Raw genomic sequence first — 27,141 nt, 5'->3', positions numbered from 1 at the left:
TGAATATGGGTGGAAAAAATGTGAGCATGTGTTAGAAACATGTATTGTCTAAGATATTTGACAAGATTCTTCAGATATAAAGGATGAATCGGAAAAGTTTTGCCAGTTTGGCCAGGATGGAGAAGAACTGTTAATAGAGCGAATCGGACCAGAGAAAACTTCTCCAGTTAATCACTGGATATAACTGCACTGTAATCACCTATATGGTCTGCAGAGCCTACATAGTACCGATATCTACTGGTATATGGACACTTTACAATGGTAATTTTGGCCTGTATATAATGTGTTATATAGTATTGTCCATAGGAAAAATATGGTAATAATATTCAGTCATTGTGGAATAGCAGACAATGCAGAGTTCTAAAGAAAACTGGAGGGTAAAGTGGCATGACGGAAAATAAGGTCTAAACATTTCTTGCTGGTTCTGTAGAAACCAAATGCCTAAATATCTGATGGTTGTAGAGGTACAAATAAATGTGAAATCTTTTAGGTTTGCCAGCCTATTCAACAGAAGCTTAATATCTAGTTTCTGATTTATGATAATTAAAGCTGAATATAATAGAATACTTCCATGAGGTTGAGAAACAAGATTATGCAGAGATCTACATAACCTGACACATTGTAAATCAGTGTACACCCTTATATTCTAGGTCAACTGGTAGGTAGAACGATTCACACAGGACGAGATCTGTGGCAAGAATAAGGCCTCCTTCCCACGTCACGTAAATAGGGAAGATGTGCTGGACTGGTAACGCAGAACTCCCGTCATCATGATTCATGCTCTGAATCTTTTTAAAGGGAACCAGTGACCCCCCCCCCCCCCGTGCCACCTGACCCCCCGCTAGAGCCCCGGATACTTACCCCATCTCGCCAAGTCCCGTTCCTGTCGCTGGTCCCAGGAAGGAGATATCCCCTTCTAAAGCCCGGCGTGCACTGCTGAGACAAGTCTGACGCCCATAGAGCCGTCATTCTCTATGAGTGTCGGACGGATCTATGCAGCGGGCGCGCCAGGCTTCCAACAAGGATATCTCCGTCCCGGGACTGTCTCCAGGAACGGGACATGGCGAGATGGGGTAAGTATCCGGGGTTCTAGCGGGGGGTCAGACGGCCTTCACCCTGGCACAGGGGGTGACAAGTTCCCTTTAAATCTCCACGGTACTTTAGTGACACAGCCGCACAGCCATGCCAGTACTGTAATGCAAAGATTTAAACAGATTCAGAGCTCCCGGCATCATAATGAATCATCATGGGAGTTCTGCGATACCGGGGTCCAGAGCACATCTTCTGTGCATGGAACATGTGAACGACCCCTAAAGGTTTAGGGGAGAGTGGGCAGATGGATCTTGTTCAATTGAAAATTAGTAAGAGATAAGAAAGAGCTTTATTGATTTTAAAGGGGTTATCCAGCATTAGAAAAGCATGTCTAGTTTCATCCAGATACAACACGTCTCCAGTTCAGGTGCGGTTTGCATTCAAGTTCCATTCACTTCCATGGAATTGAGTTGCAAAACCCCACCAAAACTGGAGACAAGAGTTGCTGTCTCTGGAAGAAAGTGGCCATGTTTTTCTAACCCTGGATAACTCCTTTAACTGCCATAGAATATATCCATGTGTTCCAGACAGCCCTATCTTCTCCGGCCACTGGGAGTCAAATGCAGAGCTTCAGGCTTTCTCTTATCTCTACTAATGTTACAACTTGAGATGCATGTGTAGAGACTCAACTTCACAAATATTGGTGAGAATATTTAAAAAGTATAAGTTAAAAGGAGATATCCAAATGATAAGAAGTACAACTACTCTCTTGAAAAAACCCGCACCACCCCTGTCCTCAGGCTGCGTGTGGTATTACAATCAGCTATATTCACTTCAGAGTTGCAAAACCAAACAGCCAAACTGAGGACGAGAGTGGTTCCGTTTCTAGAAGAAAGCAGACATGTTTTTCTGAGCCTGGATAACTCCTTATCCTGTATATGCTGCCAGAGGGTTTTCAGTAGTTGTGAATCATACAATCTCCATGATCATGCAAGTTTGATTGGAGAATATCATGAATCCAACAGAACACTCCTCTACCATCTTCTCCCCATCCAGGGTGTCATGTCTGAGAAAAAAAAATAGAACCTGCAATGAATATTTATATATATATATATATATATATATATATATATAGTGGTGCCTTGCATTACGAGCATAATTCATTCCGGGACCGTGCTTGTAATCTAAATCACTCTTAAACCAAAGCAAATTTTCCAATAAGGAATCATTGAAATGCGGGCAATTGGTTCCACACCACAAAATAATTAAATTTTTGTTCGGAATAACAGGTAAGACCAAATTTAGAAAGCTGAATATGTAATATTATACGTTTCTGTACAGTATAGCAATCAGCATGTGGAGCAAATCTATAGCAAGTGCATAAACCAGAAAACACAGCAGCAGCTTGTAGATACAAAATGGATCACCATGGGGAAAGTGTGTGTGTTCAGCATGGATCAGGAAGTGAGAATCACAAAGTTGTGCAGGAGGACAGTGATAAAAACCCCTCTATACAGCAGTGTGAATAGCTGAGTGTGAGTGCAGGCAGATTAAAGCAGCAGTGTGTATAGCCGAGTGTGGGTGCAGGCACATTATAGCAGCAGTGTGTATAGCTGAGTATAAGTACAGGCACATTATAGCAACAGTATGCATAGCTGAGTGTAAGTGCAGGCACATTATAGCAGGAATGGAGAGGATGGGAAACACAAGGGCTTACAAAAACTGTAGGAAGCATGAAGGAATGAGCAGGGCAGATGTATGCACATAAATGCAGCACTCTCTGACCAGGGAGAGAAGAGTTACAGATATTGAGAGATTACCCCCACAGTCCTGTCCCCTGATGCAAGCCACAGCCTGAAGTGGGTCTGCTATGATTTGGAAGGTGAGGGAGACTTCCTGGGTCAGAGTACAGTGCAGTAGACCCTGCTATGCAGACCATGCCCCTCCCTGACTTTCCCTCCCACCCAGTACAGGGAGCTCTTAAACCAAGGTGATGCTCTTAAACCAAGTTACAATTTAAAGAAAAACTGTGAACTCTTTTTGCAAAATGCTCTCAATCCAAGTTACTCTTAAACCAAGGTATTACTGTATATATATATATATATATATATATATATATATATATATAGGACTACGCTTTTAATCCAAATCACTCTTAAACCAAAGCAAATTTTCCCATAAGAAGTCATTGAAATGAAGACAAATGGTTTCACATCCCTAAAAAGACTTCCTGGGTACAGAGCTGTTGGCCACGCAATGCAGACCATGCCCCTCCCCCATTTTTTTTTACAAATTAATTAGGAGTACAAATATTAAAGCAGTATAAATATTCATATAAATGTAAAAACACAAAAACAGAAATCTAAATGTCTATATAATAGTTTATTCCATAGAGCAAATAAACACTGTACATTTCCATAACCTGCAGGTAAAATAAAACAGAGACATAACCACATGGATTATTCCTATTAACTATTGTGAAAAGTACTTGACAAAAAGCTGAAATAAATGGTAGCAATCCACAGAGACGGCAGATAAAACCTATTGCCAGATATGTGTATTATTATCATTTGTGCAGCTTTGTTGCTGATGCAAGGCACCGAGACATGGAGCGAGCACTCACATCTAGAGCCAGATAACAGGGGCCGCATTGTTTCCTGATAGATCACTGCCTCTCCTACAGCCTGAAGCAGTAAATGAAGCATAGCCCCTTCTCGACAAGCCAGGCATTAGCTCTAGATCAGACGCCAGAGATTCGTTAACACGCGGCTAATCTCGGCGTATGCAGCCCTGATTTACATGTCGCAAATGTTTTCCACTTCTGTTTATGGAAATTAAAGCTGCATAGTAGAGAAATAAAATGTAGCTGCTTCTTATGATAATGCCATTACTCTTATGCATTATGCACTGGCGGTAAGGATGGAGGTGGGGAGGGAGGGTGGGCTTAGGGATCTGTGGAGTTTATTAAAAAAAATAAGAATATGAGACTACAAAGTGCAACAGATATCTCATCATGTAGGAGGAATATACAGAGTATCAGAACTGCTACTTATGTGTCTATTATGGATATGCCGGTCAATGACTCGTCCTAAGATTATTTGTTAAGCATAAGGATCAAGCATATGGATTATTTTAACTCTTCACCGGCTGTTCTTTTTTTTTCTTCTTTTCTAAACATAAACATCAGGCGCATTAAACATATCATCCATATACCGTCTCCCTATAAATAAGACCTAAATATAAGGCCTCCCCCAAAAGTAAGACCTAACAAAGTTTTTGGTTAAAGATTGCCCGCCGAAGAGAACACCAGGGCAAGCAACTGTGATTCTTATTAGCCTGCTGCTGTGGTCCCCTGCTTTCATAGTCCGTTGCTGAGCACTGCATGCAGGACTCACTTGTAAATGTGCAGGTATTGTCCCCTTCCGCCAGATGTAAAGCTGCACACAATCTGTCGTTATCCCATCGCCTGCTGCCATTCCATACACTGTCCCTGCTGTGCTGTACGAGTGTGCTGTGGTGAATGCCCTCTGGTGGCGTTCCCCTGAAAATAAGACCTAGCGCATCTTTGGGAGCAAAAATGAATGAAAGACACTCTTATTTTGGGGGAGACACGGTACTATTATGGGATAAAATGTCATGTAGTAATTCTGCTCATTTTAGGCTAGAGTCATGTGGGCGGTCCTGCTCAGTGAGGGAATGTGTACATATAGAGCTGCCAATCACTGAGTAGGACCGCCCACATGACTCCTTACCTCAGAATGAGCAGAGATATATATTAAAAGCAATCCTCGAAGAAACTTTCCCCACAACACAATATATATTACAATTGGCCCAGCTCCTCTTGCTCTATAACATGCTGCTTGCAGATTGGACTGTCTTTTAAATGTGACTGTTTGCTGCAGCCTGCAGGTCATCCCCTCCTCATACTTCCCCTAGAAAATTGTGTACCTAGGTAATTGCCTAGTTTTCCACTTTTTAAATCTAATGCTCGACTTCTACAATGTATAGAACCCCCCTACATAACATGCTGGTCTGTACCTTGGCTGTATCAACCCAAGAACTATAAGGAGTTGTATATACATTTTATACTGCCTGTCTGATTCTCATGATAAATGTGGCAAGAAATACAGTAGATAGACTATGCAATCCATTATGATCATATTAAGTACAGTGGTACCTTGGTTTAGGAGTAACTTGGATTGAGAGCGTTTTGGAAGAAGAGCTCACAGTTTTTCAAAATTGTAACTTGGTCTACGAGCATTGCTTTGGTTTAAGAGCTCCCTGTACTGGGTGGGAGGTGGCGTGAGGGAGGGGCGTGGTCTGCATAGCGGGGTCTACAGCTCTGTACTCTGACCCAGGAAGTCTCCCTCACCTTCCAAATCATATCAGATCCACTTCAGGCTGGGCCCTGCATCAGGGGACAGGACTGTGGAGATAATTTCTCCATAGCTGTTACCCCTCTCTTCCCAGACAGAGTGCTGCAGTTAAGTGCTCACATCTGCCCTGCTCATTCCCTCTTGCTCCCTGCAGTCTCTGTCAGCCCTTGTGTTTCCCATCCTCTCCATTACTGCTATAATGTGCCTGCACTTAAACTCAGCTATACACACTGCTATAATGTGCCTGCACTTACCCTCAGCCATTCACACTGCATATAAAGAAGTCTCTGTCACTATCCTCCTGCACAGCGCTGTGATACTCACTTCCTGATTGGTCCATGCTGGCCCCCCTTCTCCACTGCTGTCATGTGACAACACAGACCTCTGACTGCAGCCCTGCTTTTCTATTATAGCCTGTTGTAGTACACTAATGCATTATGGAGATCTGCAGTTCCATCCTGTATCTACAAATTGCTGCTGCTTTTTCATTTTTATGCTCTTGCTATACATTCTACACCACATGCGGTTTGCTATACTCTACAGTAACTTTTATTCAAAATAAAAAAAATCATTATTTTTGGGGCGTGGAACCAATTGTCTGCATATCAATGATTCCTTCTGGGAAGTTTTGCTTTGGTTTAAGAGTAGATTTGGATTACAAGCACGGTCCCGGAACAAATTATGCTCATAATCCAAGGCACCACTGTACAACCTGTGGGACCCCCACCAATACCCAAAATGAAGACTAAGCAGTGTTGGTTCAGTATTGCATCATTTAATAGGATCATTCCAAAGTTCCTTTGCATAGAAAAACCATTTGGGAACTTCCCATGTAGTTTTTATTTTAATTACAACACGTTACTACTGTTTTTTTTTTAAAAACGTTATCGGTTTCATTTAAACCCTGAAGTTAAAAATTTTAAAGGAGCGCTCTGTTCAAAACTTAAAATCCATGGGGGGCATAAAGAAGTCCTACATATCCATCCCCATATCCCCAGCGGCATCACTCACGGTCCCCTGCATCTCACGGTGGTGATGTCATGATTCGCACAAGAAATGCTTGCTTAGTCAATCAGTGACTGGGGTAGGACACCTCTGCAGTCACTGTAAGAATGAATCCCGGCACACATCAGGTAGACTTCCGCTTAGTTTATTAGCATAACAGGTGCAATATGTACAGGAGGACGCGTTTCGGCTATGTAGCCTTTATCAGCTGATGAAGGCTACATAGCCGAAACGCGTCCTCCTGTACATAGTTTATTAGCTTAACAGGTGCAATATGTACAGGAGGACGCGTTTCGGCTATGTAGCCTTCATCAGCTGATAAAGGCTACATAGCCGAAACGCGTCCTCCTGTACATATTGCACCTGTTATGCTAATAAACTAAGTAGGAGTCTACCTGATGTGTGCTGGGATTCATTCTTCTACTGATTTCGGGACAAGTCCTACCACGAGCACCATCACCCCTACGGAGTGCCGTCTTCTTCTACCTTAACATACCTCTGCAGTTACTGACTGGCCGAGCAGGTAGATCCTGCCCATGGGTCACGACACAGAAACTGAGAGAAATCATGAGACTGGAGGCTGACAGGACGCTGATGTGCTGCGGGGGGCATGGTGACGCGCAAGTATAATGTCTTTATTACGATCCCATCACTGTATTTTTAAGTTTTGGATAGAGTTCTCTTTGAAGTAAAGACCCAATACGTCTTAGTTTTCTACAACTTTAAGTTCAGAGGACTTGGTAAGAAAGTAAAACCGAAAACTATAGAAAAGAGTTGCATAAATCAATAATTAATGTGGTATTCACATGACAGATGATCAATAAATGTGCAGTAGGAAGAGGTCTCTGTTTTGGGACCTATTTACCTTGACTATTGGGAGGGGAGGAGGCTGATCTATAGTAAACCACATGCAGCTGTAAAAGAGAGAAGAAACAGTACAGTTTTTGCACAGTGTACCATAACCACCAAAATACCTGTTAAAGCGTAACTGTCATGTTTTTTTTTATTGCAGAAATCAGTAGTATAAGCGATTTTAAGAAACTCTGTAATAGGTTTCATCAGCCAAAAAAGCCTCCTTCTGTACTCAAGAAGCAATCTCCCAGCCCCCCCCCCCCCTGACTTCTTATCTGTGCATTATCAGGCAAACACATCTTCATTACAGAGAAGCCAGTGAAGACGGGCTCTGCTCTCTCCATTGTAAGCCTATGAAGGGGGGAGGGGCTGAGGGAGATGAGGGAGCAGGAAGAGGTGACATGAAGGTCAGCTGTTTGTAGACTCTCTGGGCACCTAAAACGCTAAATTCTGGGGTCAGAAAGGTCAGTGCTTATCTATAAACTTACTGAGAGAAGATTGCAGGGTGTTGTGCTTTGCAGGACTGCTCCGTGCTCAGTCACTCCTAACAGCCCCTCCCCTCTCCATAGCCACATAATGGAGACAGAAATCCTGCTTCATTTGATGTGAGGGGGGAGGCTGGGAGATTGCTTTTTCAGTACAGGAGGAAACTCTTTTAGTACATAAAACCTATTACAGAGTTTCTTAAAATCGCTTGTACTGTTGATATTTAATGTTTTCAGAAAAATGACCCTGAAATGACAGTAACGCTTTAAGCTTTATTTACATAAACCCCTCCATAAATTTGGCTAGCAGCCCCATACTGCAGTGAGAGGAAAAGGCATTTTTCCTCATATTAACTTAACCCCTTAACGACATCGGGCGTAAATTTACGCCCTGATGCCGGTAAGGGCGTTCAGAGCGGGGCCGCACGTCGACCCCGCTCTGAACCGCGGCGGTCCCGGGTGCCGCGTGTAGCCCGGGACCGTAGGTATTAGTGGGCACGGTCCGATCGCCGTGCCCGCTAATACAGTAATCAGATGCAGCTGTCAAACATGACAGCTGCATCTGATTACCGGACGCAGCGTCATCCCTGGTGTCTAGTGGGGAGATCGCTCCTCCGGGATGTTATCCCGGAGGAGCGATCTCCGTAAATGAAGCCGGCCGGGGACCGCTCCAAGATGGCGCCGTCCCCGGATCGGCACTCGTTTACTTCCGGCTGCAGCAGCCGGAAGTAAACGAGTGCCTATCTCATGGATCTCTGCAGCATATCTATGCTGCAGAGATCTCAATGAGAGATCAGTGTTCTTATACTAGAAGTCCCCCAGGGGGGCTTCTAGTATAAGTGTAAACGTTAAAAAAAAATGTCATTATTAGTAAAAAGCCCCCTCCCCTAATAAAAGTCTGAATCACCCCCCTTTTCCCAGGTTATAAATAAAAGTAAATAAATAAATAAACATGTTTGCTATCGCCGCGTGCAAAATCGCCCGAACTATTAATTAATCACATTGCTGATCTCGCACAGTAAACAGCGTAAGCGCAAAAAAATCCCAAAGTGCAAAATTGCGCATTTTTGGTCGCATCAAATCCCGAAAAATTGTAATAAAAAGCGATCAAAAAGTCGTATATGCGCAATCAAGGTACCGATAGAAAGAACACATCATGGCGCAAAAAATGACACCTCACACAGCCCCATAGAACAAAGGATAAAAGCGCTATAAGCCTGGTAATGGAGCGGTTTTATGTGTCGTATATTTGTTCACAATGGTTTAAATTTTTTACAGGCCATCAGATACAATACAAGATATACATGTTACATATCGTTTTAATCGTAACGACTTGGGGAACATATATAACAAGTCAGTTTTACCCCAGGGCGAATGGCGTAAAAACACATTTCCCCCAAATAAACAAAATGCGTTTTTTTTTTCAATTTCACCACACTTTGAATTTTTTTCTGGTTTCGCAGTGTACTTTATGCAAAAATTCAGCCTGTCATTGCAAAGTACAATTAGTGACGCAAAAAATAAGGGCTCATGTGGGTCTCTAGGTGGAAAAATGCAAGTGCTATGGCCTTTTAAGCACAAGGAGGAAAAACCGAAAAAGCAAAAATCGAAATTGGCTCTGTCCTTAAGGGGTTAAAGGAGAAGTCTGGCCAAAATTATTTTTTGATATGTTATTACTTCTGCAAAGTTACACAAATTTCTAATGTACATTATTATGGGAAATGCACATATACTGCTATTTCCCTTAATTTAGTAGATCATGGAGTGTTAGAATTCTCTCAGAAACAGTGACGTCACGACGAACGGTGTAATTCCTATGGCGTGTCCAGCTCTGGGCGCTCTATATGTAGAACTTTAGGGACTTTATTGTGTCTATGGATGTCTATGTAAACAAAGTAATGTAGTGTACAGTGTGCTTTATTGAATGAATACATTTATGGAATACTTTGGGGAGCAAGATGTGCCTATGCATCTACCTGCCCCCTCCCTCTCTGCTCGGTGCTGCCGCCGCCACATATGCGCAGTACTTTTCCCCCATCATAGTATGAGCAGATGATGGGGGAATAGTACCAGGGCCCATGTCCATCATTGGTAAGCCCACCGATCCGCCGCACTCCCGCGGCACTAAACTATATACACTGAATTACTACTCCCATCACCTGCTCATAGTATGAGCAGGTGATGGTAGTAGTAGCTGGGTTATGCCCATCACTTGCCTGCCGCCGGGCGCAGGGGGAGGCGCTCATCACATAGGAGCCATCATTCCCCCTCCGCTCCCCCCTTCTCCTTCTTCCGGGCAAACCTTCCCCTATCCCGGCTGACTCTCCGCCTGGCCCGATGCTTCCTGGTGTCTGCACTGACCGTCCTCTCCCACACGTGCCGGACGGGGACACCAGGAAGCATCGGGAGCCGGTATGTGAAAGCGGCGGCCAGGCGGGGAGTCAGTGCAGCAGATCGGCAGGCGGGCGGCGGCGGAAGTGCGGCAGATCGGCGGGCTTACCAATGATGGAGATCAACCCTGGTACTATTACCCCATCATCTGCTCATACTATGAGCAGATGATGGGGGAATAGTACTACGCACACGTGGCGGCGGCAGCACCGAGCAGGGAGGGAGGTAGATGCATAGGCACATCTCTCCCTCCCTGCTCGGTGCCCTGCAAATGTACTGATTGAATACATTTATGCAATACTTTGGGGAGCAAGGACACTTGCTTCCCAAAGTATTCCATAAAAGTATTCATTCAACAAAGCACACTGTACATAACATTAAATTAGTTCACATAGGCATCCATAGACACAATAAAGTCCCATAGACTTCTACATATAGAGCACCCCCTGCTGGACACTCCATAGGAATTACACTGTTTGTCGTGACGTCACTGTTTCTAAGAGAATTCTAACACTCCATGATCTACTAAATTAAGGGAAATAGCCCTATATGTGCATTTCCCATAATTAATGTACATTAGAAATTTGTATAACTTTCCATAAGTAATAACATCAAAAAATAATTTTGGCTGGACTTCTCCTTTAAAAGGGGTTGTACAGCTAGGACCCCTTTGTGCCATGTCTGGGGAGAGGGCGAGTGGATAAAATATCGTACACTTACCCCCCTGGCTCCCGCACTGCCATCCATATTGTGCTGCTCCAGCCCCCATTGTGTGGCCAATTCCAGGTTCGGGGATGTGCTGTAGCAGGCCCACTCAGCCATTAAGCAGCTGTAGCAATGTCCCGCCCCTGCCACTGAATAGCTGAATGAGCCTGCTAAGTCACTTCCCAGAAAGTGCAAGTACAACACAGACAAGGTGGAGTAGGTATGACAGAGCTGGTTGGCAAGGGGCCTCTGAGTTGCTAGAAGGGATCTGATAGGTGACAACATAATCTTGTAGTTCACAGGAAGTAAGATGACCCAGAACAGTCCACTTCCTCTGACACAATAAACACTTTCATCTTCTGTGGTTTAGGCTGGCGATCACATGACCCAGTTACGAAACACATGAATAAAACAGATAACACTGGTGGACTAGCGATGAGTGTGCGGTATATGGGCATAAAAAATGTGGAGTGTTTCTTTAAACAGCTTTCCCTTTAACAACTCCAGACGTAGCCTACATAAATTTCTGCATCTGATGTCACTGATGCACCGATTCATTGTTGAATTACGAGCACCTGCTTATTTGTTATATGGCATTTGTCCAGAATTGGATGGAAAAGAAAACTCTGTTTCTTCTAAGTCCTTCAACTGGAAAGTTTATTGTAAGTGTTGAACATCAAGGAAGCACTGGCTACAAAGGATTTACAAGGGTGAGGCCACATAAGCGGTTGGCCACCTGCAGCGGTAGCAAACTTCTGAGAAATTTTGCCAGCTAAATTATGCAGCCATTTCAGTATCCACTACAGATGAGGTTATGAGGTTTGTAAAATCCTTATTCACTTTTCTGCTCCTGTAATCTGCTGCAGATGTTACCTGTGCAGATCCGTCAGTAAAATCCACAGCGTTATCATCCCATGCGGGGGTATAACTAGAAATGGCTGAGCCCCATAGCAAACTTTTGATTGCCCCCCCCTTTCCCTTCCCAACTGACCACTAAGCCGTCAAGTGTAGTCATAACTGCATAACTGCAAGTACATTCAGTTAAAGGGAAATTTGCAGGACCCGAGAGGCCTGCTTGGCCACCTGGTGCTGTAAATGATGACAGCTCAGGGGGCCCAGTGTAATACATGAGCAGGCCATAGGGCCCCCTCATGCGGTGGGCCCCATAGCAGCTGCTATGGCTGCCACAGTGGTAGTTACTCCCCTGATCCCATGTGGATTCACACAGGGAACCAAGCAATAGACACAAGTATCAGGGACAACAGGTGACTATAAGGAGAAAAGTCCATAGCATGACAGTAACTATGATAGATTCCCTGTAAATTTCAGTTACAAATTTGCAATGGAAGTCCTGTGGTATGAATGGTACTAGCATCTGTGTTTAAGTGTGTGTGTGTGTGTTATGAGTGTGAGGAGGGTTTACTGGTTTAACAGGGAACCTCCAGCTACATCATCCACCACCTTCCCTGTGGATCTCCACCACGAGTTTGCAATGAGCTTCCCTCCCTCTGAAGTAGGAGCTGTTTCTTTGTTTCCTGTATAGTTTTGGCTCCCATCCGCAACAAGCACCATTGATATGGAAACCAGGACACTACTACATCTCAAGTGTGGGTGGAAATACACACAACATACATAGAAAAAAGGAAAAGGAGGTAGAGCACATAGGACCCCAATCATGGAGCAGAGGGGAGGTAGATGAGGACTGGTACTCCCATCGATACATAGATAAATACTGTACCTGTTACAAAGGCAGAGGCGTAGCTAGGATTCTTGGGACCCCATCGCAAAAAAAACTGTACGGGAGCCCCATGAATCTTGTACGTACCCCCGCCCCAGCCCGACATTGCTTCATTGTCCCAGCTCCCTGGTCCACGAGTGATGTCACTTGTGCGCTGGGCAGCTGAAAAAATTTAGCCAGGGGACTGAGGGGGGCCTTGTGGCTGGAGGTGCAATGCTGCGTCCAGCCACAAGAGAGACTGGCAGGACAGGAAGCCAATGGCTTCTTACTGTATCAATCAAAGAGCCGCAGCATTTAACTGTCAGCAGTCATCAAGAACGCTTACAGTTAAAGAGCCATGGGTCTGCAGGTCCCCTCACTGCACGGGCCCCGTAGCAGTGGCCTGGTCTGCCTTTATGGTAGCTATACCACTGTACAGAGGTAGAGTATTTACCTACATTTAAAACATTTAGTATTTACCTATATATAAATACATCTAATATATACCAATAACATATGTGGTTATTCTATTCGGTATACAGGTACAGTGTATATCCATATACAACAAACAGGCGTGTACTATATATGGGTGCATCCTACAGTACTGACGTCTTCCATCAGGGAGGCATCTGACTGGCTCCAAATTTTTAAAGTGCAGCAAAACCATAATTACCGCAAACATTAAGACAATTAAGACAATTGCAGGCCCCTGACCTCAGCATCAAAGTCAGTCTGGGATTTTATAAAGAGACAGAAGAACCTAAGCAAGCTACTGTGCATCCACATAGGATGTGGGGTTAGTTCTTCAAGATGTCTGGAACGATCCATGATGAGCTCCTTCAAAACCTGTGTGCAAGTGAGAATATTGGTTTGATTTACACTTCACTTCTATTCATTCTCTTTGTGTTTTAATTGATAAAAAATATAGTAACACTTCTGTTTCTGAAGGCATTCTAACTTTGCAGTGTTTTTTCCTCACCTGCCTAAAACTTTTGCACAGTAAAGCTGGGTTCACACTACGTAAAACACCGGCCGTTCTGTTACCCAACCGGTGTTAGTGAAGATAATCCCGGCTGGTAGTGCAGTACCGGCCGGATGATCTTCATTTGTGCTGAATTGAGATGCAGGCGCATCTGTTTGCGCCCCCATCCCAATTCACCATTGAACACCGCACACTCCATTGTGTGTCCTGTCAGGCTTGTGAGGCCACTATTCAATGAATAGCAGCCGCACAAAACTGACATGTCCGTTTTTTGTGCAGCCGCTAGCGATCCCGGCTGAAGTGTACACTATGTGTATACACTCCGGTCGTGATTCCATAGACGGCAGCACAATATACATTTCCTATTAATCATGGCTGGTGTTGCAAATTTTCAAGAGGGGCAGGAGAAAGTTATGGCTGCCAATGTTACAGCAACAGCAGGCAGCTATTGGACATTGCGTGTAGATGTGGTCTTGCAGTGGGTACTTGCCCCCTTTCGCATTAGAAGTATCTTCTGAGGCCGCCAGAGGGAGAAGGTGGACTGCCGGAGAGCAGACTAGGTAGGACCTTTTATATTCTCTTGATAACCCCTTTAAAAACAGGGTAATAGTTGGGTAAAACTAATGTTTCCCTTAATAAATAGAAAAATGTTATTACATTTACCCATCTCCTATTAAATACTGTAAAATATTGCAGGTAAAAGTACTAAAACTATTTTCCATCAATATGTTCCAGCAGGATATGCAAATTTAGGAAGAAAACTATCCCATACTAGTCAAGCTGAAGTCTCTTTCAAAAAGAAGAGTCGCCCATCTGTAGAGATCATTTTTGTTTATTGTAAAGAACAGGACATTTGCATATTTTTTCCTCCTGGAACACTGCCCAATAAATAAGCCTGCGTACCACTCATTTCTTCATTAAGAGTCAGTTCTAGCAGAGTAAATATACTCCTCTCCGCATTTTTAGTGTGACCTGTACTGGCACCGCATCTGTCCATTTTTTTCAATTATGCTATAGTTATCTAACAAATACCGGCAAAAAATACTCCCCTTCTTCTCAGATCCATGGATGACACACTGACTGCTTGTTCTTTTCTGCGTCATAACCCAATGCATCAGTGTCTGGACCTGGTAAAAGGGAGATCAGTAAGGGCCCTATTACATGTACCTAGGCCTAGGCTGGGGTACACATTTATGTGTTGCTAGAAAGGCTAGTGACTTGTGGGGCCAAAGATGTCTTGACCAGTGCAGAGTTTGCTGATGAGATAAGTCGTTAAGTCGGATAGAGAAGACAAGAGAATAACTCCAAACAATGAAGACATTACCTGTGAATAACTGGATTTATAGAGGGTCTGCCATCAGCCCTAAGTTGCCTGCTATAATACTTATTTTCCATGATAAAAATATACACAAAGTATCTGCAAAACTCAGGCCTATTAGATAATTGTCGGTTACCATTTACCGTGCTAATACAGTGCATGTATCACAACATTAGATGTGTAGGGCCCCAGCCCAGATGTAGAGTAATTGATACAAACAGAACAAGGGCTATTGTACTATCTAACCAAAATTAAAGTGTAACTTTTCTTTAATTTTTTTGCAGAAATAAATAGTACAAGCGATTTTAAGAAACTCTGTAACCCCTCACTTACTAAATCTCTTTAATGCATTCCTGTCAGGGACCCCCCTACCCACGACGCTGACCCACGCTTACGTAACCTTAATCCCCAAACCAGGCAAAGATCCCGCCGATTGCGCTAGCTACCGCCCAATTGCCCTCTTAAATGCTGACCTCAAACTGTTCACCAAGGTCCTTGCCACCCGCCTGTCGACTTGGCTGCCGCAGCTTATTGACAAAGACCAGGTTGGGTTTGTTCCGTGTCGACAGGGGGGTGACAACACCAGGCGGGTCGTTAACCTAATTGACGCGGTTAATAGGGAAGATGGGTCGGCCTTGCTCTTAGGCCTGGACGCGGAGAAGGCCTTCGACCGCCTGAGTTGGCCATTTATGACGCGGGTCTTGGATCGGCATATGTGGGGCCTTCCTCAGAGCGATCAACGGCCTGTACTCCTCTCCCACGGCTTCCATAAAATTTCCACACGCTATGTCAGGAACAATTTCTATCCACAATGGCACCCGCCAGGGCTGCCCACTCTCACCGCTTATTTTTGTGATGTGTATCGAGCCCCTGGCGGCTGCCATTAGGAACCACCCGGATATTCATGGGGTACAAGTACGTGGGAAGGACTACAAACTCTTTTTGCGGATGATGTCTTGCTTACCTTGACTCAGCCACTCATCTCCCTCCCCAATCTCCATACCCTCTTAACCCACTTCGGACACTTATCAGGGTACAAGGTGAATGCATCCAAAACAGAAGCCCTACCTATTAATATCCCTACTCCGTTGCTTGCTACTTTGCAGAGTAATTTCACTTATCATTGGAGAACCGACTCGCTCAAATACTTAGGGGTTCAAATCACAAATTCCTACCCTTCCCTTTACGCCCACAATTTTCCAAAATTATTTGCAGAAATCCGATCCCTGCTGGATAAATGGAACTCATTACCCATTTCTCTACTAGGGAGGATAGCGGCAGTTAAGATGACGGTCTTGCCTAAAATTCTATACTACTTTGAGACTCTCCCGGTCCAAGTCCCTATGACTGCTCTTAAAGCAATGCAGGCCTCTATCCTACGTTTTGTATGGGCTCATAAACGCCATAGAATAGCAAAAGGTATTTTACAAGCCCCCAAGTCCTTGGGAGGGCTAGCCCTGCCTGACTTGGTTTGTTACTATTGGGCAACACATCTACGCCACATTCCTGCCTGGTCGACGCCTTTAGCTTACACAAAATGGATGCTACTTAAAAAACTGTGGATGGTGCCTGTGCACCCTAACTCTCTCCTCTGGTCCACCTCTGATACCCCCCTCCAGGGACCGGCCTTAGGCCCAATGATTCATACGAGGCAAATCTGGCGTACTTGCATCAAAAAATTCTCCTTAGTCTCCAAATGCTCCCCAATGACCTCCTTCCTCTTCCATCCAGGCCTCCCAGATAGCTTGACGAGTAACATGTCCAAAGTATGGCACCCCAACCGTCTATTTCGCTTTGCAGACGTAGTTAACCCTAGGGATCGCTCCCTTCTACCTTACTCCTCTTTGGCTGCCGAGTATGACCTACCTCCCATAGCGCAATATCAGTACCTTCAGATTAAGCACTTTATGCTTTCCCTCTTCTCTACTACTACGGTCTCCTCCCCCACAGACTTTGAGAGGCTGTGCAAGGCTGGAGTGTCCACTAAGGGCCTCATCTCTGATATCTACCGTATTCTAAAGAGCCCCCCCCCTGATGAAGAGGTGCGTTACCCTTATATGGCACGGTGGGAAGCCTTGTTTGGTAGACAGCTACCGCAGTCTGTGTGGCGAGTGATCTGGGATAGAGCTGCTAAAACCTCTATATGCACAACCTACAAAGAGAATCAATACAAGCTGATGCTCTTCTGGTATCATACACCCGAGTTCCTTCATGCTATAAATCCGACACTATCAAATGTCTGCTGGAGATGCCAGGGGGATGTAGTCTCCCTTCAGCACATTTACTGGTCTTGCCCTCTAATTGCCTCTTACTGGGACACGGTGAAGGATCTGATCAAAGAGGTTGTAGGTATTGAGATCGCGCCGGACCCAGTTTTCTATCTCTTTAACATACCGTCTGTGAAATTGGGGCGCAAGACCATGAAATTGCTTCTCCACATCCTTACAGCCGCACGATGCCTCATAGCCAGGTTTTGGAAGCGGACGGTTCCCCCCACACGAAACAACTTATATGCTCGTATCCTTGATGTGAGGAATATGGAGCAGTTAACAGCTATGCTTAATAACAGACAAGATCATCTTAAGCAGGTCTGGAAACTGTGGGATGTGTTCTGGGCCGAGCAGGAGTCCACAAGGACCAGACCGCACCGTACTACTTGCCCCCCGGATGACAGGAGTCCCTCTCTGTAACCTTTCCCCTGTGTGTGGTTTTTTTTTTTTTTTCTTTCTTTGTCTTGTCTACCCCCTCCCTCTTCTACTGAGTCTATTCAGATATAAGGTTGCTTCTTTATGTAGCCTTCCCTTGGGCTTGGTATTTCTATTTCTTTTTCTTTTATATTTTTCTTTGAGTTGTGGGCATAGTCCATACCTACATATGTTCCTGATTGTGGGCTCGGACTGATTTTTTGTATTGAGCTATGTAAGCTTTTATATAGCTTATTGGTTGTTACACACGTTGTATGACATGTTAACTGTTGTTTCAAAATGGAAAAAACAAAAAACCTTTCAATAAATATACAATTTAAAAAAAAAAAAAAGAAACTCTGTAATAGGTTTTATTAGGCAAAAAGCCTATTCCTGTGCTCTAAAAGCTGTTTTCCAGCCGCCTCTTCCTCTCACTTCTTATCTGTGCATTATCAGGCAAAATCATCTTCATCACAGAGGAGCAAAGCGGGTTTGCTTAGTCCATTATAACCTATGGAGGGAGGAGGGGTTGAGGGAGTGAGCAGGGAGAGCAGAGAAGCAGCTGTGCAGTTTGCAGACTGTCTGGGTACATAAAATGCTGGATTCAGAGGTCAGAAAGGTCAGTGCTTATCTAGGATCTTGGTGAGAGAAGATTGCAGGATGTAGTGTTTTGCAGGGCTGCCTTTTCTCCTCTCTGTGCTCACTCACCCCCTTTGACCCCTCCCCTCTCCGTAGAGCATGATGGACACAGAAATCCTGCTTTTTGAGTACAGAAAGAAACTCTTTTGCTTAATAAAACCTGGTGATGGTCGCAGAATTTTTTAAAATCACTTGTACTATTGATATTTGATTCTTGATGATGATTGATTTCTGAAAAATGACAGTTACGCTTTAAAGGGGTAGTGCAGCGCTAAACAATTATTCACTAAATAACACACATTACAAAGTTATACAACTTTGTAATGTATGTTATGTTAGTGAATGGCCCCTTTCCCTGTGTTTCCCCCCACCCACGCTAGACCCAGAAGTGTAGTGCTCTATACTCACCTGATCCGTGCCGAACCGCTCCGACCGTCCCTCGTGCCGGACGCGTCATCAGCTGCTCAGCGACGATTGGCTGAGCACTGTTATGCTCAGCCAATCACAGCTGAGCAGCTGATGAAGAGGCAGAGAGCGGGGGTCGACACGGATCAGGTGAGTATAGAGCACTACCCTTTCCGGGTCTAGCGTGGGTGGGGGGAAACACAGGGAAGGGGGCCATTCACTAACATAACATACATTACAAAGTTGTATAACTGTAATGTGTGTTATTTAGTGAATAATTGTTTAGCGCCGCACTACCCCTTTAACATGTGGAAGCTGTGGGGAACATGGGGACAAGTCCAAGGCCTATGTTTTCCTTGATCCTTTACTGCTTAATACTGCATTGGAATACAAGACATTTACTGTAAGTGTACAGCAGGAAGGCACAATACTGGCACCAATAGCCATTTACTTAAATAACTCTTACACAATAATGCATTAAAGCCCAAAAAGAAGCTATCCAGATGGGATGCACTTTCTTCTTACACACCCCATCAGGATTCTGCCTCCCCCGCACCAGTGATTGGGTTGCAGGCTCTTTTATGAGCAGATGCTTCTGTATCAATGAGGTAGTTAACACTGATATTACACATACCCGCAGAGGGCCCGGAGGGATGTACCCATCAGGCTCTACACTGAGCGTAAGGTGCTGAAAAGTGCCTTTAAATGGCATCTATGATTTCAAATATTTTAATACTGGTGATTTATAATATAAAATGGGTCTCTTTTTATCCTATGTTATTCAGTGCATTTGAAGTCACATCATCCAGGAAATAGAAATATCCAGGTATAAAGTAGGCCAGTGCACATTGCATAATGGAGTATTTCTTGCCAAGTCCCAGCATTTCATTGAATATCCACTACTCCAGCAGATCCTGGAAGAGAGAAGAGTTATACAAGTTTTACAAGGACGGGAGCTCAATTATACAACTTAACAAGTATAATTAAAAGAAGACACATAGTAATAATAAATGTCATTAAAATCCCTGCATGGTCTGTGCCAAATGAACAGTCTGTGTAGTGTCCCCGTATGTAAACCTAGTCCTTGGCAGTTTTATATCCCTGCATAAAACTGAAATGAATGCAGCCGACAGACAATTTTGGACGTTTTGAAATGTAAAACAGACTTTTTTTGGACATTTTAAATGTAAAAAAAAACATGCCAAAATAGTGTGTGTGCATATAGCTCGAAGGTAATGAAGCACTTCATGTTACCTCGTCTGAATCCTCCTGCAGCCTGTTGGTGGTGCTGTTGTCTAACTCTTCGTGGTGACTCCTGAGAGTGGAGTATCTGTATGTGATATTGCTGAAAAACAAGAAAGAAGGAATTCTCCAGATTGTCTCTCCAATACACTGTGCAAATGAATCGCCAGGAAATAATACAGATATCACCGCTTATTTGTAAAGTTAATCAGCAAATAATTGTATTGTTCTAAAGAACCAGGAATTATGGTCTGGAATCTGTAAATTGGGTCCTGGTTATACCTTCACATCAGTATTGTAAGGCTAAATTTACAAGTACAGTTTCGAAGCAGCAGAAATCTAAGAACACAACCTAACTACTGCAGCTCACAATGGGGAGTGTGTAATGCTTCATTGCACCCGGAGTGGCGCTGATGAGCAAGATAGTCAACACTAGTTTCTAAACTCCCCATAAATTGCAGCCGTTTACTGGGGGTCACAGCAGCAGGACGCATGTGATCATGGGCAATGCCTTTTATAGCAAAGCTGTATTGCCCGCCACCGCCACTAAACCCCGGCACCCTTTTCGCACTTTTTCCCAATCCATGCCTGGTCTGGGGCTTCCCTTTTCTCCTGGTAAACTTCTTTTATTCTGATGGTGCAGTGAGGCAGGGTGTCAAAGAGATGGGGGCCTAGGCCTCCCAAGATAAAGTTCCAGCCCAGAGGCATGCCAATAAAGAGGAAAGGCAGGACAGAGGCGCTGCAGGTCTAGGAAACGGATTCTCTAAGCCCCACCTCTTTAGTGCCCTTTCTCGCCATGCCACCGGAATAAAAGAAGTCTTTCACCTGAATTCCGGCACCATTAGAGAAGGAAGCCCCGGACCAAGCATGGATTAAGAAGAACCATTGAACAGTGGCGAAGGAGAGGAAAAAGAAAAGAAAAAAAAACTTGGAAAACAGGTGAAGAAATAAATTAGAAAATAAGGAAGTCCATTTCCCATAGATCACCATTTTAATATAAGACTCATTATAACAGGAAGTTTCACCTTTCAGAAAAGCAGTATTTTTTTATGATGAAAATGGCTGCCAATAATGCCATTAAGGCAACCACCACGACAGCAGCGATGATCCCAGGGTGAACTCGAACCTGCAACGATAAGCATCACTTAGTCAAAAAAATAACATGAAAAACTAAACAGCTATCTCTACCAACCCCAACTATCCCCTCCATACAGATGTGACACTGTGGGAACAGTAAGGAGGTCTCCATACACATTAGATGATTAGTCATCCCATTAAAGGGGTTATCCAGTGCTACAAAAACATGGCCACTTTCTTTCAGAGACAACACAACTCGTCTCCAGTTCAGGTGCAGTTTGCTATTAAGCTCCATTCACTTCAATGGAACTGAGCAGCAAAACCTCACCAAAGCTGGAGACAAGAGTGGGGCTGTCTTTGGAAGAAAGTGGCCATGTTTTTGTAGCGCTGGATAACCCTTTTAAAATCAGAGTAGAGAAACCGGTCACTGATTCACTGCCTTTATTTCCTTCTCTCTACATGCAGGAATTGCCTGTTAAACCAATTGTGCTGGGATGGAGAACAGGAGGTGATGACAGCGAGGGCTGGCGGTGGATTAGCAGCAAGTGAGTACAGGTTTCATTATCCATTCTTTCAACCATATGCAGTTATAAACACAGAACCTCATCTACAGAACACCCCTTTTAAAGCAATAGTTAAAGGGGTTTTCCAGCGCTACAAAAACATCGCCACTTTCTTCCAGAGACAGCCCCACTCTTGTCTCCCGCTGGGCGGGGTTTCGCTGCTCAGTTCCATTGAAGTGAATGGAGATTAATTGCAAACCACACCTGAACTGGAGACTAGAGACGAGTTGTCATTGAAAGAAAGTGGCCATGTTTTGTAGCACTGGATATCCCCTTTAAGTCCCTAAAGGGATACTCCAGCAATTTTTTTTTCCCTTTTTACTCAAGTGGTTATAAAAATTTACATAGATTTGTAATTTAGTTCTATATACAAATCTTAGGTCTTATTAGCTGCTGTATGTCTTGCAGGAAGTGATGTATTCTTTCCAGTGTGACACAGTGCTCTCTGCTGCCACCTCTGTCCATGTCAGGAACTGCCCAGAGCAGTAGCTTATCCCCACAGAGAACCTCTCCTGCTCTGCACAGTTCAGGGACAAAGGTGGCAGTAGGGAGCACTGTGTCAAACTGGAAAGAATACACCACTTCCTGAAGGACATACAGCAGCTGATAAGTACTGGAGATTTGTACATATGAGTACATTACAAATCTGTATAACTTTCTGATATCAGTTGAATTTTTTACTCTTCTAGGTTGAATTACAAACCCTTGCCTAGCCTCAACCCCACCATGGTTTTTCTTTCAGCCCAACCCTCTAGGATGAAGGGAAGGCAGAAGCTGGTAAGTGACATCACCGGCTGTGCCCACCTGCTTGGTTTACCAGACTGTGCCAACATCCAATTCCAGGTAATTGTACTTTTGAACAATTGAGTCGGGGGACAGGAGATCTCTAGCAACCAGCATCTAACATCACTCAGCCTAAGGCTATGTTCACACTACGTATATTTTTGTAAAACTACGACCGTTGTTGCCGATTGCAACAACGGCCGTGATTAATATGAAAATATACGTTACACTGCTGTCTATGGAATCCCGGCCGGAGAGTATACACACAGTATACACTCCGGCAGGGATCTCTACCGGCACCGCGAGAAACTGACATGTCAGTTTCCTGCGGCCGCTGAAAACCTTGTCTGCGGCCACAGAAAACCTTGTCAATGCACACTATGGAGCGTGTGGCTCCGGCCGCATGCTCCATAGTGTGCAGTGGGGAATTCTGATGCGGACGTGCATGGATGCGCCTGCATCAGAACTTAGCAACACTAAAGATCATCTTTGAGGCGCTAAAGATGATCTTTTCTGAGACCGGCCGGATCACCGAACGTCCGGTCTCTTATGAGGTCTGAATATGGCCTAAATCTGCAGTGATCTGATGCCAAAGAAGGGGCATATAGTTGAGGCAGATTTAAATGCCCCTTCTCTACCACTTCTTACAGCCATTTAACCCTGATTCTTGTATAATACGCATTTCTGGAGCAATACTGGCGGTTGTATTTATTATGTCCTTGAAAAATAGGTAAAATGATATACATGATTGCTATACATTAACATAACAGTCTATTTAAATAATCTGCGCATTAGCAATACCATAAAACAGATTAACAGAGTCTGCAAGATACAGAATACAAATGTATTTTTCAATATTAAAAGATTTCCTTTTCTTCTTGCCTCTTGCTGTGAACCTCTCCCAGGAGAACGCCACACTCAAGTAAATAACTGGATTCAGACTAAATTGAACGGCTGCATATTGGGATTATTTTACAGCGCCATACATTACTATTAGCTGAGACTCTGCTAATCAGAATATTTCCACCTTGTTATGAATTCCCTTTTATCTATGAGACTGATGGGGAATAAAAGTACAAAACGTTAGATATGTATAGAGAAAAAGTTGGAAAGGGAATGTGGGTGGGTGCTGGTGAAAATATCTTCTTACAGATATCGTGGAGACAGACAGTTTATAGCACTGAATGACTCATGAGCACAACAAAAATGAGATTTTATAACCACACAGACTTCATGTGCAATGCTGGGAGATGAGTGTCAGGGTGTAAGGTGGATGTTGTGGCTGAATTTTCTGTATAGAGTATGACAGAGCAGAACTCTCCAAGCGAGGTTTTAAAGGGGTTATCCAGCATTGGAAAAACATGGCCATTTTCTTCCAGAGAAAGCCCCACTCTTGTCTCCAGATTGGGTGTAGGTTTTGTAACTCAGTTCCATTGAAATAAATGGAGTTTAAGGCCCTATTAACGATTATCGGCCGCTACGGCCAATAATCGTTACGTGGAATATAAGGCAACGATGAGCTGACATTGTTTATGTTGGCTGATCATTGCAGTTGTTTGTCTTTCAACCATGTTGAAAAACAAACGTCTGTGATAGCAGCGATCTGTTGCTGTAGCGCAGGAGCAGCGGTGGCAGCAGCAGACCACCACTATCCTCTAGGGCTGCTCGGACGATCTAGTGACCACCCAGGCAGCCCCGCCCCCCGTACTCACCTGCTCGCTGCCGCCACGTGTAATAGCGGTGGCAGTGAGCAGGGAACAAGGAGCGAATGAGCGCTGAAAGCTCCTCACTGTCGGCCCGTGGAATAGGGCCTTTAATTCCTTCCTTCCTTCATTCCTGGTCCCCAGCATGGCACCCCCATCTCATTCCTGATCCCCAGCATGGCACCCCCATCTCATTCCTGATCCCCAGCATGGCACCCCCTCTCATTCCTGACCCCCAGCATGGCACCCCCTCTCATTCCTGATCCCCAGCATGGCACCCACTCTCATTCCTGATCCCCAGCATGGCACCCCCTCTCATTCCTGATCCCCAGCATGGCACCCCCTCTCATTCCTGATCCCCAGCATGGCACCCCCTTTCATTCCTGATCCCCAGCATGGCACCCCCTCTCATTCCTGATCCCCAGCATGGCACCGCCTCTCATTCCTGATCCCCAGCATGGCACCCACTCTCATTCCTGATCCCCAGCATGGCACCACCTCTCATTCCTGATCCCCAGCATGGCACCCCCTCTCATTCCTGATCCCCAGCATGGCACCCCCTCTCATTCCTGATCCCCAGCATGGCACCCCCTTTCATTCCTGATCCCCAGCATGGCACCCCCTCTCATTCCTGATCCCCAGCATGGCACCCACTCTCATTCCTGATCCCCAGCATGAAACCCTCTCTTATTCCTGGTTCACAGCAAGGCATCTTCGTTCTTGATCCCCAGCATAGCACCACCTCTCATGCTTGATCCCAAGCATAGCACCCATCTCATTCCTGGGCCCGCAGCAAGGCACCCCTCCACCCATCAATGCTGACACTGACACCTCAGTGGCAGTCTGCAGGCTCCCTTGTTCAGCAATCACATGGGCTGTAATCACTACCCTTCACCCTTCCTACACTATAAAATATATACTGATATACTGTAGACTCATCCAATGCTTATGCATCCAGGATGTGATTTTGTTCCCAAATTTATTATTTCAAAACCATCAACAGTTTTGTACCTTTCCTTCTTAGCCTTTATATCCAGATCTTCGCACACTGCGGGTGCGAGTATGCTGAGACTGGGCCACAGGTGGATATTTACGTCTCATCAAAACTAGTGAGGGTATACAAAGGAGGTTTCCAGGATTAGTCGAATGCAACTTGGTATACCAGACAAGACCTGGTGAAGAATGGCACCATTTGGCGGTTTATACAATGAAGAGTCAATCTTGGCACTTACCATAAATGCTTTATAGTTTTATTGTAGAGAATACATATCCATCATAAACACAACAGGACGTTTCGGCAATGGCCTTTCTCAACTGACAGTTGAGAAAGGCCAACACCGAAACGTCCTGTTGTGTTTATGATGGATATGTTTTCTCTACAATAAAACTATAAAGCATTTATGGTGAGTGCCGAGATTGACTCTTCAGAGTATTGCTGAGATTTTTTTATACTACGTACACCCCCCACAGACACAGAAGTGCCATCTAAAGACTTTTTTTTAAACCATGAAGAGTGGAACCATTTCTGTAAGGGGAATGGGGGCTGGTACATATCATACACCATGCATGGAGGAGATGTTATTTCGGGGGGAAAAGATGCAGCTTTTATGGCAATTTCAATCAAAGCAAGCAGTGGGTTCAAAAGGAATGGAAAATAAAAACCAAAAGATAAAATGCTTTCCCCCTGTTTATTAGGTTTCCTCTGCTGGGAACTTTTCCCCCTCTCTGCCCACATTATAATTACAGCTGTGTTAGGCTCCATTAACACTTTTTCTGCCATTCCATCAGGCTTCCTAGTCTGTCTGCAGCGAGAACAACACAGTCCTCTGTGCTAGTCTTACTGCCAAAAATATCGAAACTCAGTATAAGTCAATAGAGTCCATCAGGATTTGTTGGTATGCATTTTTAAATGAATCTGGCTTAGCTGTCATGCCTGCATGGCTAATGTGAACAGAGCCTTAATCCTTTACTGACACACAAAATATTACCATCACCGGTCATTTGTTCCACATCGCTATTTAGCTGAATGTCAGGAATAACAATGTCTCATACACTTGCAGTTTGAACATGTGAAGTGTTATTTTTCATTTTCAGGCTTAATATCCTTAGGGGTATGCGCCTGCTTCTGTGCCATATGGCCGCTGAGCACTGTACTACCCGCAATATCATTTGCGCACCCACATAATAAACAGCCTTCCTTCCATGTCAGGTTCCAGCCCTACAGACGTCTCTCGCAGTGGAATCCGCACATGCAGATTAGGATCACATTTCACAGCAGACTTGCTTCCTCCAGCTGAATTAAAACCATCTTAGTGAAAATTAATTACCAAATGTTCCAAGGTGTGCTCCATATTAATATCCTCGCTGCCAGATCCGAGTGCTGGTGCTCTGGCGGCCGTCATAGCTAAGTACATCAGTAATGCTGTTACACTGGCAGGTTACAGCAGCTTCTAATTCACATATACATAGAGATGAAAATAACTAAATGCCGCTGCCACTTACTGAGGACAAAACACATTAAAGTCTTATCCAGCTAAGAAAATGTATTTTATATACACACCTTCAACGCAGAGACATCATCTTAGATTTTAATTTCCTTCTCTTTAATAGTAAAAGCACCATACTGCAAATATACTAAGAATGGTATAATTACGAAAAGGTTAATGGGTATTGTCACCTAATAAAGGGATGGCATAACACTAATACATTTCATTACATGATAGGTGGGGTGTGACCTGTGGTATCTCTCCACAGTGGCACTCCAAGCAACACAATAAGCCTCCTGGAGGCTGATTGGGTCCTAGAGGTTGGATCCCCACCAATCATATATGCCATCCCTTGCCTTATTCCCACTCTCCATGCATGGTCCATCAATACAGAAGATGTGCTGCAAAATGGAGTAAGGCGCTCCCGGCGTCATTATTCATAAAGATGCCAAGAGCTCCGAATCAGTTTAAAGAGGACCTGTCACCCCCCGTGCCGGGGTAACAGGCTCCTGACCCCCTGCTAGATCCCCCTATACTCACCTAATCACGCCAGGTCCCGCTTCCTGATGCGGTAGGGTCACGGAGATTTCAGCTCCTGAAGCCCGGCGCGCGCGGTCACAGGAGAGTCCAACGCTCATAGAGAATGAATGGGGAGTCCGATGCTCCGTCATTCTCTATGGGCATCGGACTCTCCTG

At 44.4% G+C, this 27,141-nt stretch overlaps 1 protein-coding gene and 1 long non-coding RNA gene across 7 annotated transcripts in view; one reads left to right on the top strand and one right to left on the bottom strand.

Moving 5' to 3' along the window:
• LOC138788748 (uncharacterized) overlaps positions 1–27,141 on the top strand; it is an 89,861-nt gene that overhangs the window by 56,108 nt on the left and 6,612 nt on the right. For 2 of the 3 annotated variants that reach the window (XR_011362643.1, XR_011362645.1), the window contains 2 exons: positions 21,376–21,455; positions 22,216–22,316. This is a non-coding gene — a long non-coding RNA (uncharacterized lncRNA). Of the gene's footprint in view, positions 1–21,375; positions 21,456–22,162; positions 22,317–27,141 lie in introns of all 3 variants that reach the window. The other variant, XR_011362644.1, reaches the window with a different exon arrangement.
• LOC138788747 (sortilin-like) overlaps positions 18,881–27,141 on the bottom strand; it is a 30,409-nt gene continuing 22,148 nt past the window's right edge. For all 4 annotated transcript variants that reach the window (XR_011362641.1, XR_011362642.1, XM_069966965.1 and 1 more), the window contains 3 exons: positions 20,859–20,959; positions 19,846–19,936; positions 18,881–19,505 (listed from right to left, as the gene is read on the bottom strand). Coding sequence is in view for 2 of the 4 variants with exons in the window: in XM_069966965.1 (XP_069823066.1) it covers positions 19,491–19,505; positions 19,846–19,936; positions 20,859–20,959 (207 nt within the window). In the remaining 2 variants the exon portion in view is untranslated. The remainder of the gene's footprint in view (positions 19,506–19,845; positions 19,937–20,858; positions 20,960–27,141) is intronic.

The sequence above is a fragment of the Dendropsophus ebraccatus genome, chromosome 4 (genome assembly GCF_027789765.1).
Source record: "Dendropsophus ebraccatus isolate aDenEbr1 chromosome 4, aDenEbr1.pat, whole genome shotgun sequence".
NCBI classification, from domain to species: Eukaryota; Metazoa; Chordata; class Amphibia; order Anura; family Hylidae; genus Dendropsophus; species Dendropsophus ebraccatus.
Note: the sequence above shows the minus strand (reverse complement) of the source record. Positions and strands in the feature narration are given on the sequence as shown.